The 21,746-nt window shown below is 42.0% G+C and overlaps 1 protein-coding gene across 1 annotated transcript in view; it reads right to left on the bottom strand.

The window, feature by feature from the left end:
* Positions 1-21,746, bottom strand: part of LOC139385577 (cell adhesion molecule DSCAML1-like) — a 166,319-nt gene that overhangs the window by 124,396 nt on the left and 20,177 nt on the right. Inside the window, exon 3 of the mRNA XM_071130755.1 lies at positions 12,048-12,194. Within this exon, the coding sequence (XP_070986856.1) occupies positions 12,048-12,194 (147 nt within the window). The remainder of the gene's footprint in view (positions 1-12,047; positions 12,195-21,746) is intronic.

Consider the following 21,746-nt stretch of genomic DNA (forward strand, 5'->3'; position numbering starts at 1 on the left):
CTCCATTTTATTCAGCATTTGGCAACAAAACCACAGACTTGAATTCTACACAGTGTTAACAATATTGATATTGCAATCTTTCATGAGACACTGCGTCATACAGACACGCCCATCCACTGTCCTACAGGCGATAGAGAATTAGTTGTGTCCTCCCTGAAGAATGGCAGGAACTCACGAGGTATGTTGGTATATACCGATAAGAGTTAATAATTCCATCCCAAAACACTTTCTCTATCGGCAATCTTCAAACCACCAACAGAATCCACTCGTTTTAAGGAGGATTGTTTTACAAACTTACGAAAGGAAGCCTACCACTTCCAGTCAAAGTGTTCGGTTCTGATATGTGGGGAATTAAAATGCCAGAACGGGGAAATAAATTGATATGCTAACATATTTGGAAACATCCGACTTTTCTCCACCTTAAATTGGTCTACAACAAACAGAAACAACACTCTGGTGTATGTAAAAATAACATAGAAATAATAAACAAGAGTGGGAAACATGTGGCGCATCTCTGTAAAAGCTTTCGTCTCTATATAGTGAATGGCAGGACTAGGGGGGATTCTCTAGGGAGATTGACACTCTGCTCAGCCTTAGGATGTAGTGCAAGAGGACTACGCCATCACAGACATATCCCCTAAATCAATCAATGCCTTTCTAGTCAAGCAACAACTCACTTCATCTGACCACTCCCAAACGGTGCCATACCTACAAGAGTCTGACAAACCATCAGTACACCCCCTACCCGTAGAAAAAATATATATATTCACTGAAATCAAACATTACATGGACTGAAAACGATCTGGAGGAATTCAAACTGAGCATGGATAGTACTGAAAGTGTTGCCATGTTAAACAGTTTCCATGCCACTTCTTTACAACCTAACCCAGGGGGCAGGGGTAAATCTAGGAACCAAATACAGCAACAATGTATCTGAAATACTGGACTCAATTTAGGACAAACAATAAAATAATAAGCAAAGACAAAACCTAAAACGAAGTGTTTGACAAAGAATGTATTCTCCCCAGAAAAGTTTTACGAATGCCCTGCAAAAAAAACCAAACAGCCAACCCCTGAGGAGTTGAGCCAAAACTACTCATATACAATGAGAGCATACAAACAACTCCTGAGGAGTTGAGCCAAAACTACTCATATACAATGAGAGCATACAAACAACTCCTGAGGAGTTGAGCCAAAACTACTCATATACAATGAGAGCATACAAACAACTCCTGAGGAGTTGAGCCAAAACTACTCATATACAATGAGAGCATACAAACAACTCCTGAGGAGTTGAGCCGAAACTACTCATATACAATGAGAGCATACAAACAACCCCTGAGGAGTTGAGCCGAAAGTACTCATATACAATGAGAGCATACAAACAACCCCTGAGGAGTTGAGCCGAAACTACTCATATACAATGAGAGCATACAAACAACCCCTGAGGAGTTGAGCCAAAACTACTCATATACAATGAGAGCATACAAACAACCCCTGAGGAGTTGAGCCAAAACTACTCATATACAATGAGAGCATACAAACAACCCCTGAGGAGTTGAGCCAAAACTACTCATATACAATGAGAGCATACAAACAACCCCTGAGGAGTTGAGCCAAAACTACTCATATACAATGAGAGCATACAAACAACTCCTGAGGAGTTGAGCCGAAACTACTCATATACAATGAGAGCATACAAACAACTCCTGAGGAGTTGAGCCGAAACTACTCATATACAATGAGAGCATACAAACAACTCCTGAGGAGTTGAGCCGAAACTACTCATATACAATGAGAGCATACAAACAACTCCTGAGGAGTTGAGCCAAAACTACTCATATACAATGAGAGCATACAAACAACTCCTGAGGAGTTGAGCCGAAACTACTCATATACAATGAGAGCATACAAACAACTCCTGAGGAGTTGAGCCGAAACTACTCATATACAATGAGAGCATACAAACAACCCCTGAGGAGTTGAGCCGAAACTACTCATATACAATGAGAGCATACAAACAACTCCTGAGGAGTTGAGCCGAAACTACTCATATACAATGAGAGCATACAAACAACTCCTGAGGAGTTGAGCCGAAACTACTCATATACAATGAGAGCATACAAACAACCCCTGAGGAGTTGAGCCGAAACTACTCATATACAATGAGAGCATACAAACAACTCCTGAGGAGTTGAGCCAAAACTACTCATATACAATGAGAGCATACAAACAACTCCTGAGGAGTTGAGCCAAAACTACTCATATACAATGAGAGCATACAAACAACTCCTGAGGAGTTGAGCCGAAACTACTCATATACAATGAGAGCATACAAACAACCCCTGAGGAGTTGAGCCGAAAGTACTCATATACAATGAGAGCATACAAACAACCCCTGAGGAGTTGAGCCGAAACTACTCATATACAATGAGAGCATACAAACAACCCCTGAGGAGTTGAGCCAAAACTACTCATATACAATGAGAGCATACAAACAACCCCTGAGGAGTTGAGCCAAAACTACTCATATACAATGAGAGCATACAAACAACCCCTGAGGAGTTGAGCCAAAACTACTCATATACAATGAGAGCATACAAACAACCCCTGAGGAGTTGAGCCGAAACTACTCATATACAATGAGAGCATACAAACAACTCCTGAGGAGTTGAGCCGAAACTACTCATATACAATGAGAGCATACAAACAACTCCTGAGGAGTTGAGCCGAAACTACTCATATACAATGAGAGCATACAAACAACTCCTGAGGAGTTGAGCCGAAACTACTCATATACAATGAGAGCATACAAACAACTCCTGAGGAGTTGAGCCGAAACTACTCATATACAATGAGAGCATACAAACAACTCCTGAGGAGTTGAGCCGAAACTACTCATATACAATGAGAGCATACAAACAACTCCTGAGGAGTTGAGCCGAAACTACTCATATACAATGAGAGCATACAAACAACCCCTGAGGAGTTGAGCCGAAACTACTCATATACAATGAGAGCATACAAACAACTCCTGAGGAGTTGAGCCGAAACTACTCATATACAATGAGAGCATACAAACAACATCCTGAGGAGTTGAGCCGAAACTACTCATATACAATGAGAGCATACAAACAACCCCTGAGGAGTTGAGCCGAAACTACTCATATACAATGAGAGCATACAAACAACTCCTGAGGAGTTGAGCCAAAACTACTCATATACAATGAGAGCATACAAACAACTCCTGAGGAGTTGAGCCGAAACTACTCATATACAATGAGAGCATACAAACAACTCCTGAGGAGTTGAGCCGAAACTACTCATATACAATGAGAGCATACAAACAACTCCTGAGGAGGAGAAACTACTCATATACAATGAGAGCATACAAACAACTCCTGAGGAGTTGAGCCGAAACTACTCATATACAATGAGAGCATACAAACAACTCCTGAGGAGTTGAGCCGAAACTACTCATATACAATGAGAGCATACAAACAACCCCTGAGGAGTTGAGCCGAAACTACTCATATACAATGAGAGCATACAAACAACCCCTGAGGAGTTGAGCCGAAACTACTCATATACAATGAGAGCATACAAACAACTCCTGAGGAGTTGAGCCGAAACTACTCATATACAATGAGAGCATACAAACAACTCCTGAGGAGTTGAGCCGAAACTACTCATATACAATGAGAGCATACAAACAACTCCTGAGGAGTTGAGCCGAAACTACTCATATACAATGAGAGCATACAAACAACCCCTGAGGAGTTGAGCCGAAACTACTCATATACAATGAGAGCATACAAACAACCCCTGAGGAGTTGAGCCGAAACTACTCATATACAATGAGAGCATACAAACAACCCCTGAGGAGTTGAGCCGAAACTACTCATATACAATGAGAGCATACAAACAACCCCTGAGGAGTTGAGCCGAAACTACTCATATACAATGAGAGCATACAAACAACCCCTGAGGAGTTGAGCCGAAACTACTCATATACAATGAGAGCATACAAACAACCCCTGAGGAGTTGAGCCGAAACTACTCATATACAATGAGAGCATACAAACAACCCCTGAGGAGTTGAGCCGAAACTACTCATATACAATGAGAGCATACAAACAACCCCTGAGGAGTTGAGCCGAAACTACTCATATACAATGAGAGCATACAAACAACCCCTGAGGAGTTGAGCCGAAACTACTCATATACAATGAGAGCATACAAACAACCCCTGAGGAGTTGAGCCAAAACTACTCATATACAATGAGAGCATACAAACAACCCCTGAGGAGTTGAGCCGAAACTACTCATATACAATGAGAGCATACAAACAACTCCTGAGGAGTTGAGCCGAAACTACTCATATACAATGAGAGCATACAAACAACCCCTGAGGAGTTGAGCCGAAACTACTCATATACAATGAGAGCATACAAACAACTCCTGAGGAGTTGAGCCAAAACTACTCATATACAATGAGAGCATACAAACAACTCCTGAGGAGTTGAGCCAAAACTACTCATATACAATGAGAGCATACAAACAACTCCTGAGGAGTTGAGCCGAAACTACTCATATACAATGAGAGCATACAAACAACCCCTGAGGAGTTGAGCCGAAACTACTCATATACAATGAGAGCATACAAACAACTCCTGAGGAGTTGAGCCGAAACTACTCATATACAATGAGAGCATACAAACAACTCCTGAGGAGTTGAGGAAACTACTCATATACAATGAGAGCATACAAACAACCCCTGAGGAGTTGAGCCGAAACTACTCATATACAATGAGAGCATACAAACAACCTCCTGAGGAGTTGAGCCGAAACTACTCATATACAATGAGAGCATACAAACAACTCCTGAGGAGTTGAGCCGAAACTACTCATATACAATGAGAGCATACAAACAACTCCTGAGGAGTTGAGCCGAAACTACTCATATACAATGAGAGCATACAAACAACTACTCATATACAATGAGAGCATACAAACAACTCCTGAGGAGTTGAGCCGAAACTACTCATATACAATGAGAGCATACAAACAACTCCTGAGGAGTTGAGCCGAAACTACTCATATACAATGAGAGCATACAAACAACCCCTGAGGAGTTGAGCCGAAACTACTCATATACAATGAGAGCATACAAACAACCCCTGAGGAGTTGAGCCGAAACTACTCATATACAATGAGAGCATACAAACAACTCCTGAGGAGTTGAGCCGAAACTACTCATATACAATGAGAGCATACAAACAACTCCTGAGGAGTTGAGCCGAAACTACTCATATACAATGAGAGCATACAAACAACCCCTGAGGAGTTGAGCCGAAACTACTCATATACAATGAGAGCATACAAACAACCCCTGAGGAGTTGAGCCGAAACTACTCATATACAATGAGAGCATACAAACAACCCCTGAGGAGTTGAGCCGAAACTACTCATATACAATGAGAGCATACAAACAACCCCTGAGGAGTTGAGCCGAAACTACTCATATACAATGAGAGCATACAAACAACCCCTGAGGAGGAGAAACTACTCATATACAATGAGAGCCTGAGGAGTTGAAAACTACTCATATACAATGAGAGCATACAAACAACCCCTGAGGAGTTGAGCCTGAGGAGTTGAGCCGAAACTACTCATATACAATGAGAGCATACAAACAACCCCTGAGGAGTTGAGCCGAAACTACTCATATACAATGAGAGCATACAAACAACCCCTGAGGAGTTGAGCCGAAACTACTCATATACAATGAGAGCATACAAACAACCCCTGAGGAGAAACTACTCATATTGAGAGCATACAAACAACCCCCGAAACTACTCATATACAATGAGAGCATACAAACAACCCCTGAGGAGTTGAGCCGAAACTACTCATATACAATGAGAGCATACAAACAACCCCTGAGGAGTTGAGCCGAAACTACTCATATACAATGAGAGCATACAAACAACCCCTGAGGAGTTGAGCCGAAACTACTCATATACAATGAGAGCATACAAACAACCCCTGAGGAGTTGAGCCGAAACTACTCATATACAATGAGAGCATACAAACAACCCCTGAGGAGTTGAGCCGAAACTACTCATATACAATGAGAGCATACAAACAACCCCTGAGGAGTTGAGCCGAAACTACTCATATACAATGAGAGCATACAAACAACCCCTGAGGAGTTGAGCCGAAACTACTCATATACAATGAGAGCATACAAACAACCCCTGAGGAGTTGAGCCGAAACTACTCATATACAATGAGAGCATACAAACAACCCCTGAGGAGTACAATGAGAGCATACAAACAACCCCTGAGGAGTTGAAAACTACTCATATACAATGAGAGCATACAAACAACCCCTGAGGAGTTGAGCCAAAACTACTCATATACAATGAGAGCATACAAACAACCCCTGAGGAGTTGAGCCAAAACTACTCATATACAATGAGAGCATACAAACAACCCCTGAGGAGTTGAGAGCATACAAACAACCCCGAAACTACTCATATACAATGAGAGCATACAAACAACCCCTGAGGAGTTGAGCCGAAACTACTCATATACAATGAGAGCATACAAACAACCCCTGAGGAGTTGAGCCAAAACTACTCATATACAATGAGAGCATACAAACAACCCCTGAGGAGTTGAGCCAAAACTACTCATATACAATGAGAGCATACAAACAACTCCTGAGGAGTTGAGCCGAAACTACTCATATACAATGAGAGCATACAAACAACTCCTGAGGAGTTGAGCCGAAACTACTCATATACAATGAGAGCATACAAACAACTCCTGCGCAACAAAAAAAAGAAAAGCATATGGAAATAAAACATGATCAAATTGCCTGAGGCCATTGATCAAAATTAATTCTGGGAATTATACAACGACAACAAAAAACTCTTAACTTATTGCAAATTAAACACAGAAATATCTTATTTATAGGAGTATTCACACCCCTGAGTCAAAACTCTGTAGAAGCCGATTGGCGGCGATTACAGTTGTGAGTGTTTATAAGTTAGTCTTTAAGATCATGGCACACCTGGATTGTACAATACTTGCCTATAATTCTTTTTTAAATTCTTCAAGCTCTGCCAAGTTGGTTGTTGATCATTGGTAGACAGCCATTTCCAAGTCTTGCCATAGATCTTCAAACTGGTTTCGGTCAAAACTGTAACTAGGCCACTCAGGAACATTAAATGTCATCTTGGTAAGCAACTTCAGTTTAGATTTGGCCTCGTGTTTAAGGTTATTGTCCTGCTGAAAGACTCCCAGTGACTGTTGGAAAGCAGACTGAACCAGGATTTCCGCTATGATTTTGCCTGTGCTTATAGTTGTGTTCTGTTTCTTTTAATCCTAAAAAAAACAATGACAAGCATACCCATAACATGATGCAGCCACCATCATGCTTGAAAATATGAAGAGTGGTACTAATTGATGTGTTGTGTTGGACTTACCTCAAACATAACTATTTGTATTCAGGACAAAAAGTGTATTTCTTTGCCACATTTTTTTTGCAGTATTACTTAAGTGCCTAGTTGCAAACAGGATGTGTGTGTTAAAATATGTATATTCTGTACAAGCTTCCTTCTTTTCACTTTGTCATGTAGGTTAGTGTTGTGGAGTGACTACAATTCTCAGTTCTCTCATATCACAGCCATTATCTTTGTAACTGTTTTCCCTAAGCGGTTTCCTTCCTTTCGGCAAGTGAATTGGAAGGATGCCTGTATGTTGTTGTAGTGGCTGGGTGTATTGATACACCATCCAAAGTGTAATTAATAACTTCACCATCCTCAAAGGGATATTCAGCGTCTTCTTTTTATTTTTTGTACACTTCTACCAATCAGTGTTCTTCTTTGCGAGGCATTGAACTTGTGGCTGAATCTTAGCTTGAAATTCATTACTCAATTGAGGGACCTTACAGATAATTGTGTATGCGGGGTACAGAGATGGAGTAGTCGTTCAAAAATCTTTTTCATTTAATCACCATTATTGTTGCACACAGAGTCCACGCAACGTATTATGTGATTTGTGCAGCACCATTTTACTCCTGAACTTTTTTAGGCTTGCCATAACAAAGGGGTTGAATACTTATTCATTTAAAAAATGTCAGCTTCTCAATTTGAATTCATTTGTCAATGTCTGAAATCAAACTTTTTCCGCTTTGAAATGATGGCTTATTGTGTGTGGGCCAGTGACACAAACTCTCGTTTGAATCCATTTTAAATGCAGGCTGTAACACAACAGAATGTGGACATAGTCAAGGGGTGTGAATACTTTCTGAAAGCACTGTAAATGACACACAGACTTGGTAGAGCCTGTTGTATGCTGACAACTTAGTTTTGTTGTCACCCACAGAACAAGGATTACAATAGAGCCTATCCCTTGTAGAGCAGTACCGCCAAAGATCGGCACCAACAGTAAACTTAGAAAATACTTAAATCGTGGTCTTTCAGAAGTAAGTCAGATCCCAGTGAAACAGCTACCAGTTTACCTAAAGTAGAACTACACTAAAGCACAGTACCAGCTATAATTACTGGGGCCTGGAGAGAAGCTCACTAGGGAGCTTGAGCCTGGCTACAAAGGCCCTTAGTGAAAAAAAACAGAAAAGCATTCTATGATATTAAATACAAATTCAGCAAAACAAATACCCTTATAAAAATGTGGTTAAAATGGTCAATTTCATTCTGACCCCGGTAATACTGTATGGTCGCGAAGTATGGGGACCCATCTCTCAACATCGGCAAATGGGAAAAAGGCCCCATTGAGAAATTTCAGTTCAAGTTTTCGAAAGTATTTCCGGTGTCCACCGAAATACTCAAAAGAGCGCCTGTAGGTCAGAACTGTGACTTTTCCCTCTACACATTCAAGTGCAGAAAAGAGCATTTAAATTATGTCAGAAACATACAGACTGAGAGACTAGAGAGTCTAGGAATTGACAGAAGAAGACACCTTACATCTTAGCTTCTAAAGAGATCTGAGAATATGTAGGTATTGTGATTTACAGGAAGTACAAACTGAGATTCACTTCCTGTGTTCCTTCCCAAAATATGACAACATAAGGGAAACATATTTCCCAGTTTTTGAAAAATAGATACCACACTTTAGACAGATTCCTGATGTACATAAACTCCCCACCTCATGTATACACTCTAAATACACATGAAATGATACATAAAAAACATGTCATACACTAATCCACACACTCCTACATGTACACACACACCCATACAATACCATGTGCACAAATCAGAATGTGTGTGTGTGTGTGCCTACACACACACACACACACACACACACACACACACACACACACACACACACACACACACACACACACACACAACTGACACCTGCAAGCACGTCTGCATTCCATAGATTATCTCATTGTATCTCATTGTTCCTAATCAATGTTGATGCATGCAGGCACTGCATAGTCTCATTGTATTGATATACACTGAGTGCACAAAACAATAGGAACATGACATAGACTGACCAAGTGAATTCAGGTGAACGCTATGATCCTTTATTGATGTCCCCTGTTAAATCCACTTCAATAAGAGTAGATGAAGGGGAGGAGATGGGTTAAAGAAGGATTTTTAAGCCTTGAGACAATTGAGACATGGATTGTGTATGTGTGACACACAGAGTGTTGGGCAAGACTAAAGATTTAAGTGCCTTTGAAGGGGGTATGGTAGTACAGTAGGTGCCAGGCGCACCGGTTTGAGTGTGCCAAGAACTGCAACGCTACAGTTTCCCATGTGTGTCAAGAATGGTCCACCACCCAAAGTACTTCCAGCCAACTTGACACAACTGTAAGAAGTATTGGAATCAACATGGGCCAGCATCCCTGTGGAACGCTTTCGACCACCTTGTAGGGCTTATCTGAATCTGAAAAAGAGAGAGAGAGAGAGAGAGAGAGAGAGAGAGAGAGAGAGAGAGAGAGAGAGAGAGAGAGAGAGAGAGAGAGAGAGAGAGAGAGAGAGAGAGAGAACCACCATATCCTTTCAGCTTTATCCAATTACCTATAATAGTAGTCGAAGACTTCAGAATGGGGATCTAGTCAGCTATGGAGGGCAGAGGTTCTATTGCCTTCCACTGCCATGTGACTCAGTCAGTTCAGCATTGATGATCTGCCCTCCCCCATGCTCAGTGGGGCAGAGAGTCACCTCGCCCTAATTCCGTGGGTGTGAAGTGAACTGGTGTTATAGTCTATAGCAGTACAACCATCTGCTAAACCAACACCAGCATGTCCCTGTATGTGCACAAAGCCATGGTATGGAGATTTGAATCATTAGAGGACATACAAGGCCTGACAGCTAATACATATGTTAATGAAATACACACACATAGGCAGGCAGGCACACACACATCCATCCATCTCTCCATCCATCACTCACACAGACCGACTGGGTCTCACCACTCACACTGAGGGTATCCGTGACAAGGGAGAGGGGAATCCGACAGCAAGCTTTATCGATTCAGCCCCCCCTCCCCCCCTCCCTCGGGCCCTGTTCACACACATACAAAACGCAGCTGCACTGGATCAATGAGTGCTCCCGTGTGAAGGACAGAGCCACACGCACACAAACGTAGACACACACACAACAACATTGAGAGAGGTGAAAGGGGAGTATCAGAAGGTGGTGAGAGCTGGAGCGAGGCGAGCGACTTGTGTGTCATCTGACCTGAGCAGTCTTCTCTGACACCCCTTAATTTATTACTGGACCGCAGAGCGACCTTTAGCACTATAGGCATCTACACACAGTGCACACACACACACACACACACACACACACACACACACACACACACACACATATATCCACATTCTGTAACAGCATGTTAGCAGTTATAACACAGACGCAAATAGAAACCTAGATATTTTAATATTGCAGGAAAATTGACAGCACATCCCTACAAATGTAGGACAAAGATAGTGACATACGCAGAATATAAAGACAGTTTGTGTGTCATGGCTTGTTTTCTATGGTCTGAATGTGATCAATGGGTAAACAGGTCCACTCCATCAATCCAATGAGTTACAATGAGGCAATGTCATTGAATTGCAGCCTCTTCACACACACACACACACACACACACGCACACGCACACACACACGTGGGTGCGCAGGCACACACTCAGACACACACGCTCACACCCACAAGCTCACACCCACGCAAACACACACATTCGTCAGCTCTAATGTCTGATTTATCCCCCTCACACTGCTATTAAAAACGGCAATGAGTGACGAGCCACAGATCACCCCATGAGAGGCCATTTCATGAGACTCCATTTTGAATCATTTGATTCAGGTAAAATGGGACACGGCACTAAAACCACAAAACAGATTAGTGCTGATAAACAGAACTCCAAGCGACCTCAACAGGGGTCTGAGGGTCTAACCAGCAATATCGGAGAAAAAACAGGGTGTGATATTCATTTAAATCAGGAGCCCAAAATCAACATTCAAAAACCATTATGCTCACACACAACAATCCAGTGGGTGGTACAGTCCAGAGTCTGTTCGCTGTGACTTTTTATGGAATGCGTTTTTATTTCCCTGTGTGAATGTGTTTGCAAGTGAATGTTCATCCCACAGTCAATGTACAGAAATAACAGTTGTTTAACACTTTCATCCTTTGGGCCAAAATCTGACATGTTTGTCATGTTCATTGTCATGTTCATTGTCATGTAATCAACCAATCAATCAGCCAATCAATTAAGCAATCAGCCAATCAACTAAGCAATCAGCCAATCAACTAAGCATATCAGCCAATGAACTAAGCAATCCCATTCACATGCATTGGTGATTGGTTGTGAAGTTTCTTTTCAAAGTGCGAATGTGTTTGTTGATGGATGTCCATCCCGCGTTGGAAATAACAGTTGTACTTTTTTGGGGCCCAAAAATATTGCCATCTTCATGCTCATATAACCAATCAACCAACCAGCCAACCATTTTCCCCATTTCCATTAATTCAGGTCTAAATCTGAGATGCTCCTACCTGGCACCATGGAGACGGTGTCTTTCTCCCAGGACACCACGCTGACGTACTCCTGCACAGCCGAGGGGATGAGGCACTTGAACACGGCCACGTTGCCTCGCATGGACCGCTGGTCTGCCACCCGAACCGTATAGGGCTCCCTGAACACTGGAGACGAGAGACAGAGGAGAGGGGTGGTTAGAGTGGAACAAAGTTGGTTATTCTGATCTAAAGCTAATGCATTAGTCCGAAAAGCTAACACAAGCCTTCCGGTTAAAGTTAAGGTTGCTTATCATACAAGCCACATGCAAGACATGGCCTAGCTTGTGCCCCACATTATTACTCGATGTAAAACAAGGACCCCTTTTACTGATATACAAGAGCTGACATTGTTCCTGGCCTATAATTCACTGAGAGACGCTAAGAGTAGCCCACATGTAAACTTGGTTGGTGGACTGTTAAACAACATCAAGTCAATGTCGTTTTCGCTTTAATCCTGCAATGGAGAAACTGATTGTAAAAAGAAGTGACACCCAGTTGTGTTGAGACGGAGCTGGTGCGAATGGCGATTACCCTTTTAAAGAAAGACCTAGGCAATTCTAAGAGACGGCGCGGGAATGACTGGGTGCGGGCAGTCACGAAAAGGGGTGCCCTTTGCACCTGACGCACAGGAACCTGGACATTGCACAGATATATATATATATATATATATATATATATATATATATATATATATATATATATATATATATATATATATATATACAAATGAGAAATGGCAACACAAAGGGTACATTGTGGATTGGATTGAAATTGGCCTACAGTTTACGGCAACATGACAAGACGATAGCAGAGCTGGTGTGAATGAAATGTAATTGTATATTAATTTCAAGCGTAATAACAGTGTAATCTCAAAAAATGTATTAGCTACTAACACAAGACAAAAGCATGGGCGTTTGGCATTTCCAACATGTCGATGCAAATGGGATTACAATGTCGACAAAAATCAGCTGGAAAACAACGTGGCGAGGGGACTCCGTGGCACCGCAATCTAATCACAGCTAATTCTATGAGGCTTCTCTCATACCAATCAGGGAAGTAATTGTTTAACCACGTGAAGTCGACAGCACACACACACACACTCACACACGCGTACACACATACTCACGCACACACACACCTTGACTGCATGTGCTCTTTCTCTACAAGTTCTCTAGCGATACAATTAATGCCTAGCCTGGAGGTGAATTTCCTTGGTCATTAATAATGCTTAATGCCAGCCGCCAGTGTCACCCACTGAAACCAGAGCCAATGTCCTTGTCAGAATACTGAAGTCGTTAACCTTAACGTTGTGGTGTGGGCCTACCCCAAACGTAATGTAACCACAAGACACGCTTCGAGCAACCCTAGCCAAGCTCTATAACTATTTGGCCTTTGCACTCAGTGGCCTAATATATTATGGAGACTAATTTTGTAACAAATCGAAAAAAGGCCAAACAATTCCAATCAGGTCTTCCTTCCAGTTCTTCATTTAAATGCTCCCTTTTATTATCACAGCCAACCATCTCTGGATCAATGGGCTGAATCGATTAAGTAGCCCCTTTCGCAGGCTAGCCAATACGTTCAATCATTTATTTACCCCTTGACTGACCCTGTGTCTCATCACGCAGAGCTAAATTGCCCCATGACCATTGAACCTCTATGAGACTGTTTGAAGCCACAACAACTGACAGCAAACATCACTGATTCTTTTCACTTACATACTCGATAAAGGCTTAAACCAGAAGTAGAATAACAATTGTGACAGCATTGTGATATTACACATTCCAGTTTCGAGGCGAGAGGTGCAGAAAATGCCACATTTGTTTCATTAAGCCCTTGCAAGTGCATGCAAATGGTAGCCCAGTGTTAATGCATAAATTGCACTCTCCTCGCATGCACACCGTCATTAGGACGTTACTGATGCCTGACTATATCCACCCGGTTGCCTAGGAACGGGCTAAAACATGGCTCTGGCGCTCTCTCCGCGCACTGGGAGGAGAGGCCTGTATCACCGCTGCCTAAATAATTAACTACAGGGAAATCAAATACACTATTTATTTATTTATGAAGCAGCATAAAGAGAGAAGAAAATAACGAAACGTAGGGACAACTGAATGGATGTACAGTATTGTGCACGTTAATGAATGAACGGGAGTAAACAACACCTTGCTAGCAGGTTCCATCTGTGGCAAAAGATCTACAAAGCCAGAGATACAAAGGAGGGGCGGCCAGGCCGGGGAGCGTACCGGGCAGCAGTGGACCTGCTCTCCCAGTCCATTGTGCTCAGTCTTAACTCTCTGTGTTTGTGTTGGTAGAAAGGGGAGCTGAGGTGAGCTCACTGAATAGCTGATCCCAGTTCACTCTAGATCTACCCTGTTTTGTGTAACCCTATTGCCGTGTGATGAAGGGGTAGGACATAGCCATCGGCCTAGCATTGATTACACGACGTCCCCCTGAAATAGTCATGTGACCTTGGCAAAGGTCACAGAGACCATCAGAGTGGAATGGCAAAAAAATGTATTTCTGGGACTTGCATATGTTTTTCTTGTTTTTACGGAGTATACCCTCTCTGGTCCAATGTTGAGAGACCGGAAATTGACGCTTACTCAGACTGTCAGGCAAAAATAAATAAAAAGTTATCCAATAGTCTCCCACGCCATCAGTCGTCTGTGGAGTGTGCGTTTGCGTGCGTGTTGCGTGCATGCATGTGTGTGGGAGAGGACAGCAGGCATTTGACAGGTGTGAGGAGCGCTGAGCAGGCAGCCAGAGCCCAAATGAGATGCGCTCCATCATCACTTGATCTCAATGAGCACACAGGCAGGAAGTCCTCATTACCAGAGCTTGAATAAGAATAGGCTCCAAACTGCAGGCAGGCAGTGGGACCAGACAAGGTCTGCCTGCAAAGCACTCCAACATGATTGACTGCTCTACAGCAGCGGCTATGTCCCAATTCTGTTGACTGACTTTGTTTTTCTCCTTTCTTTTCGGGTCTTTGTCTCTACTGTGGAATGGCTTGCATTATCTTGTCTCTCTCCCCTGAGAGATGGCCACTGAGAGGTGGAAGGATAAGCTAGGTCTCAAGTGTGATGCTCACACCGGTAATTCATTCACTGTGTTTCGAGAGGTCAGAAACTCTGTCTGGGTCCAATATTTACTTAGTAGAGCATCACATCCAATAGCTAGATTTCCATCCAATTCGTGACAGATTTCCATGTGAATATTCTCAAATCTGCACAAATAAAACATACACCAGAGATGTGTTTCGATCAAATTGACCTGTTGTGGATAAACGTCTGTGCGTGGTTTTGCGGTTAAATTCCCATGTACCGAAAAATAAAATACAAGTTAAATGGTCCTTTAACAGTCAATCTAATTGACATAATTAAAAAATCCTCATCAAAATCCGACAGTTTAGAGAGCTAAACTCAAAAAAATAAATGTCCTCTCACTGTCAACTGCGTTTATTTGTGTAAATATTTGTATGAACATAACAAGATTCAACAACTGAGACATAAACTGAACAAGTTCCACAGACATGACCAACAGAAATGGAAAAATGTGTCCCTGAACAAAGGGGGGTCAAAATCAAAGGTAACCGTCAGTATCTGGTGTGACCACCAGCTGCATTAAGTACTGCAGTGCATCTCCTCCTCATGGACAACACCGGATTTGCCAGTTCTGCTGTGAGATCTTACCGCACTCTTCCACTAAGGCAACTGCACGTTCGCGGACATTTCTGGGGGGAACGGCCCTAACCGTCACACTCCCATCCAACAGGTCCTAGTGGTGCTCAGTGGGATTGAGATCCGGGATCTTCGCTGGTCATGGCAGAACACTGACATTCCTGTCTTGCAGGAAATCACGCACAGAACAAGCAGTATGGCTGGTGGCATTGTCATGCTGGAGGGTCATGTCAGGATGAGCCTGCAGGAAGGGTACCACATGAGGGAGAAGGATGTCTTCCCTGTAACACATAGCGCCCCAGACCATGACGGACCCTCCACCTCCAAATCGAACCCGCTCCAGAGTACAGGCCTCGGTGTAACGCTCATTCCTTCGATGATAAACGCGAATCCGACCATCACCCCTGGTGAGACAAAACCGCGACTTGTCAGTGAAGAGCACTTTTTTTCAGTCCTATCTGGTCCAGCGACTGTGGGTTTGTACCCATAGGCGACATTGTTGCCGGTGATGTCTGGTGAGGACCTGCCTTACAACAGGCTTACAAGCCCTCAGTACAGCCTCTCTCAGCCTATTGCGGACAGTCTGAGCACTGATGGAGGAATTGTGTGTTCCTGGTGTAACTCAGGCAGTTGTTGTTGCCATCCTGTACCTGTCCCGCAGATTTGATGTTCAGATGTACCGATCCTGTGCAGGTGTTGTTACGTGTGGTCTGCCACTGCGAGGACGATCAGCTGTCCGTCCTGTCTCCCTGTAGTGCTGTCTTAGGCGTTTCATAGTACGGACATTGCAATTTATTACCCTGGCCACATTTGCAGTCCTCATGCCTCCTTACAGCATGCCTAAGGCACGTTCACGCAGATGAGCAGGGACCCTGGGTATCTTTCTTTTGGTGTTTTTCAGAGTCAGTAGAAAGGCCTCTTTAGTGTCCTAAGTTTTCATAACTGTGACCTTAATTGCCTACCGTCTGTAAGCTGTTAGTGTCTTAAAACCTCTTTGGGATTGGGGGCAGCATTTTCACTTCTGGATAAATAGCGTGCCCAATTTCAACTTCCTGCTACTCATGCCAAGAATATAAGATATGCATATTATAGTATCTTACATGTGTGATTTAATAAGTTTGATGTTTATATAATTTTATTTGAATCTGTCGCTCTGCATTAGCCCTGGCTTTTGGCCAAGTGAGACGCGACTGTCCTCCTATCCTAAAGAGGTTATTTAACCTCTCTGGGATATGTGGGACGGTAGAGTCCCACCTCGCCAACAGCCAGTGAAAGTGCAGGGCGCCAAATTCAAAACAACAAAAATCTCATAATTAACATTCCTCAAGTATACAAGTAATATACACCATTTTAAAGATAAAATGCTCGTTAATCCAGCCACAGTGTCCGATTTCAAAAATGCTTTACAGCGAAAGCACCACAATGATTATGTTAGGTCACCACCAACTCACAGAAAAACACAGCCATTTTTGCAGCCAAAGAGAGGAATCACAAAAAGCACAAATAGAGATAAAATGAATCACTAACATTTGATGATCTTCATCAGATGACACTCATAGGACTTCATGTTACACAATACATGTATGTTTTGTTCAATAAAGTGCATATTTATATCAAAACATTTCATTTTACATTGGCGCATTACGTTCAGTAGTTCTAAAACATGCCGTGATTGTGCAGAGAGCCACATCTATTTACAGAAATACTCATCATGAATGTTGATGAAAATACAAGTGTTATACATGGAATTAGAGATATACTTCTCCTTAATGCAACCACTGTGTCGGATTTCAAAAAACCTTACGGAAAAAGCAAACCATGCAATAATCTGAGTACAGCGTTAAGACATCAAAGCAGCCAAAAAGATATCCGCCATGTTGGGTAGTCAACATTAGTCATAAATAGCATTATAAATATTCACTTACATTTGATGATCTTCATCAGAATGCACTCCCAGGAATGGCAGTGTCACGCTCTGTCCATAGAGAGGTTTTTATTCTCTATTTTGGTTAGGCCAGGGTGTGACTAGGGTGGGCATTCTAGTTTCTTTATTTCTATGTTTTGTATTTCTTTGTTTTGGCCGGGTGTGGTTGTCAATCAGAGGCAGCTGTCTATCGTTGTCTCTGATTGAGAATCATACTTAGGCAGCTTTTTCCCACCTGTGTTTTGTGGGTATTAGTGTTCTAGTGTTCTGCACCTGACAGGACTGTTTCGGTTTCGTTTCTCTCTTTGTTATTTTGTTCTAGTGTTCAGTGTTAATAAAAATCATGAACACTTACCACACTGCGCTCTGGTCCAATCCTTCATGCAACGACGACCGTTACACGCAGTTCCACAACACATGTTTGTTTTGTTCGATAATGTCCATCATGTATGTCAAAATAGCTTCTTTTGTTAGTGTGTTTGGTAAACAAATCTAAAAGCACGTTCAGTTCCAGCCAAACGTAGGACGAAAAGTTCAAAAATTTCCGTTACAGCCCGTAGGAACTTGTCAAACTAAGTATAGAATCAATCTTTAGGATGTTTCTATCATAAATCTTCAATAATGTTCCAACCGGAGAATTCCTATGTCTGTAGAAAAGCAATGGAACGAGAGCTAACTCTCTCTTGACCGCACCACAGAGCCTGTGGCAATCTGCCAGACACCTGACTCATTTCTCTCTCATTCGGTCCCACTTCACAGTAGAAGCCTCAAACAACGTTTTAAAGACTGTTGACATCTAGTGGAAGCCTTAGGAAGTGCAACATAACCAATATCCCACTGTATCTACAATAGGGGCTGAGCTAAAAAACTACAAGCCTCAGATTTCCCACTTCCTGTTTGGATTTTCTCAGGTTTTCGCCTGCCATTTGAGTTCTGTTATACTCACAGACATCATTCAAACAGTTTTAGAAACTTCAGAGTGTTTTCTATCCAATACTACTAATAATATGCATATTTTAGCATCTGTGACAGAGTAGCAGGCAGTTTACTCTGGGCACCGTATTCATCCAAGCTACTCAATACTGCCCCCCTGCCACCAAGAAGTTTTTAAACATTGTTTCCCATGCTTGTTCAATGAACCATGAACAATTAATGAACATGCACCTGTGGAACGGTAGTTAATAATTAAACCCTTTACAATGAAGATATGTGAGGTTATTTGGATTTTTACGAATGATCTTTGAAAGACAGGGTCCTGAAAAAGGGACGTTTCTTTTATTGCTGAGTTTATATCCCCCCACTAGAATCCCCAAACCTGGGTCTCTGTGCTGAATCCCTAAAACAATACAGAAATACACTATGGAAAAATAAGGAGCAGCAAGTCAGAAATGAGCTCAATGTACTGTAATTAAAGAATCCCGACTAGCCACTTCTGGGAAAATTGGAAAACACTTAACAAACAACAACACAAATAATTATCTATCCAAAATGGAGATGTATGGGTAAATCACTTCTCCAATCTTTTTGGCTCTATAACAAAGAACAAACAGTAAAAACATATACAGTGGCTTGCAAAAGCACCCCCTCGGCATTTTTCCTATTTTGTTGCCTTACAACCTGGAATTAAAATGCAATTTTTGGGGGGTTTGTATAATTTGATTTACACAACATGCCTACCACTTTGAAAACGCTAAATATTTTTTATTGTGAAACAAACAAGAAATTAGACAAAACAACAGAAAACTTGAGTGTGCATAACTATTTACCCCCCCAAAGTCAATACTTTGTGGTATGTCGCTATAAGCTTGGCACATCTAACCACTGGGATTTCTGCCCATTCTTCAAGGCAAAACTGCTCCAGCTCCATCAATTTGGATGTGTTCCGCTGGTGTACAGCAATCTTTAAGTCATACCACAGATTCTCAATTGGATTGAGTTCTGGGCTATGACTAGGCCATTCGAAGATGTTTAAATGTTTCCCCTTAAACCACTTGAGTGTTACTTTAGCAGTATGCTTAGGGTCATTGTCCTCCTGGAAGGTGAACCTCCGTCCCAGCCTCAAATCTCCGGAAGACTGAAATAGGTCTCCCTCAAGATTTTCCCTGTATTTAGTGCCATCCATCATTCCTTCAATTCTGACCAGTTTCCCAGTCCCTACCAATGAAAAACATCCCCACTGCTGCCACCACCATGCTTCATTGTGGGGATGGTGTTCTCGGGGTGATGAGAGGTGTTGGGTTTGAACCAGACATAGCGTTTTCCTTGATGGCCAAAAGTTTTTTTTTGTCTCATCTGACCAGAGTACCTTCTTCCATATGTTTGGGGAGTCTCCCAAATGACTTTGGCGAACACCAAATGTGTTTGCACATTTTTTCTTTAAGCAAAGGCTTTTTTTGGTCACTCTTCCGTAAAGCCCAGCTCTGTGGAGTATACAGCTTAAAGTGGTAGTGTGGACAGATACTCCAATCTCCGCTGTGGAGCTTTGCAGTTCCTTCAGGGTTATCTTTGGTCTCTGTTGCCTTTCTGACTAATGCCCTCCTTGCCTGGTCCATGAGTTTTGGTGGGCGGCCCTCTCTTGGCAGGTTTGTTGTTTCCATAATTAATAATGGATTTAATGGGGCTCCGTGGGACGTTCAAATTTTCAGATATTTGTTTTATAACCCAACCCTGATCTGCTTAGTGGTGTTGCAGACTCTGGGGCCTTTCAGAACAGGTGTGTATATATACTGAGATCATGTGACAGATCATGTGAGACTTAGATTGCACACAGGTGGACTTTATTTAACTAATGTGACTTCTGGCGGTAATTGGTAGCACCAGATATTATTTAGGGGATCCATAGCAAAGGGGGTGAAAATATATACATAAATGTTTTTTTAATTTTTAAATTTTAACAATTTTTTTTTTTTTTTCACCTCACCAATTTGGACTATTTTGTGTATGTTGTAATGCAACAAAATAAGAAAAAAACAAGGGGTTGAAAACTTTTGCAAGGCACTGTAAATGATCAAATACAAATTTTAGAATCAACTATTAAAGACTACCATAACCCACTGGATTCTCCAATTACCTTGAATGAACTACAGGACAAGATAAAAACCCTGCAACCCAAAAATTCCTGTGGTGTTGATGGTATCCTCAATGAAATGATAAAATATACAGACAACAAATTCCAATTGGCTATATTAAAACTCTTTAACATCATCCTTAGATCTGGCATCTTCCCCAATATTTGGAACCAAGGATTGATCACCCCAATCCACAAAAGTGGAGACAAATTTGACCCCAATAACTACCGTGGGATATGCATTAACAGCAACGTTTGAGAAAATCCTCTGCATTATCATTAACAGTGGACTCGTACATTTCCTCAGTGAAAACAATGTCCTGAGCAAATGTCAAATTGGCTTTTTAACAAATGACCGTACGACAGACCACGTATTCACCCTGCACACTCTAATTTGCAAACAAACATTGGCAAAGTCTTCTCATGCTTTGTTGATTTCAAAAAAATATTTTGACTCAATTTGGCATTAGGGACTGCTATACAAATTAATGGAAAGTAATGTTGGGGGAAAAACATACAACATTATAAAATCCATGTACACAAACTACAAGTGTGCGGTTAAAATTGGCAAAAAACACAAACATTTCTTCCCACAGGGCCGTGGGGTGAGACAGGGATGTAGCTTTAAGCCGCACCCTCTTCAACATATATATCAACGAATTCGGGGGGGCACGAGAACAGTCTGCAGCACTCGGCCTCACCCATCTAGAATCTGAAGTCAAATGTCTACTGTTTACTGATGATCTGGTGCTTCCGTCACCAACCAAGAAGGGCCTACAGCAGCATCTAGATATTCTGCACAGATTCTGCCAGACCTGGGCCCTGACAGTAAATCTCAGTAAGACCAAAATAATGGTGTTTCAAAAAAGGTCCAGTCGCCAGAACCACAAATACAAATTCCAACTAGACACTGTTGCCCTAGAGCAAAGAAAAACTATACATACCTTGGCCTAAACATCAGCGCCACAGGTAACGTCCACAAAGCTGTGAACGATCTGAGAGAC

This window comes from Oncorhynchus clarkii, chromosome 27 (genome assembly GCF_045791955.1).
Source record: "Oncorhynchus clarkii lewisi isolate Uvic-CL-2024 chromosome 27, UVic_Ocla_1.0, whole genome shotgun sequence".
Lineage (NCBI taxonomy): Eukaryota > Metazoa > Chordata > Actinopteri > Salmoniformes > Salmonidae > Oncorhynchus > Oncorhynchus clarkii.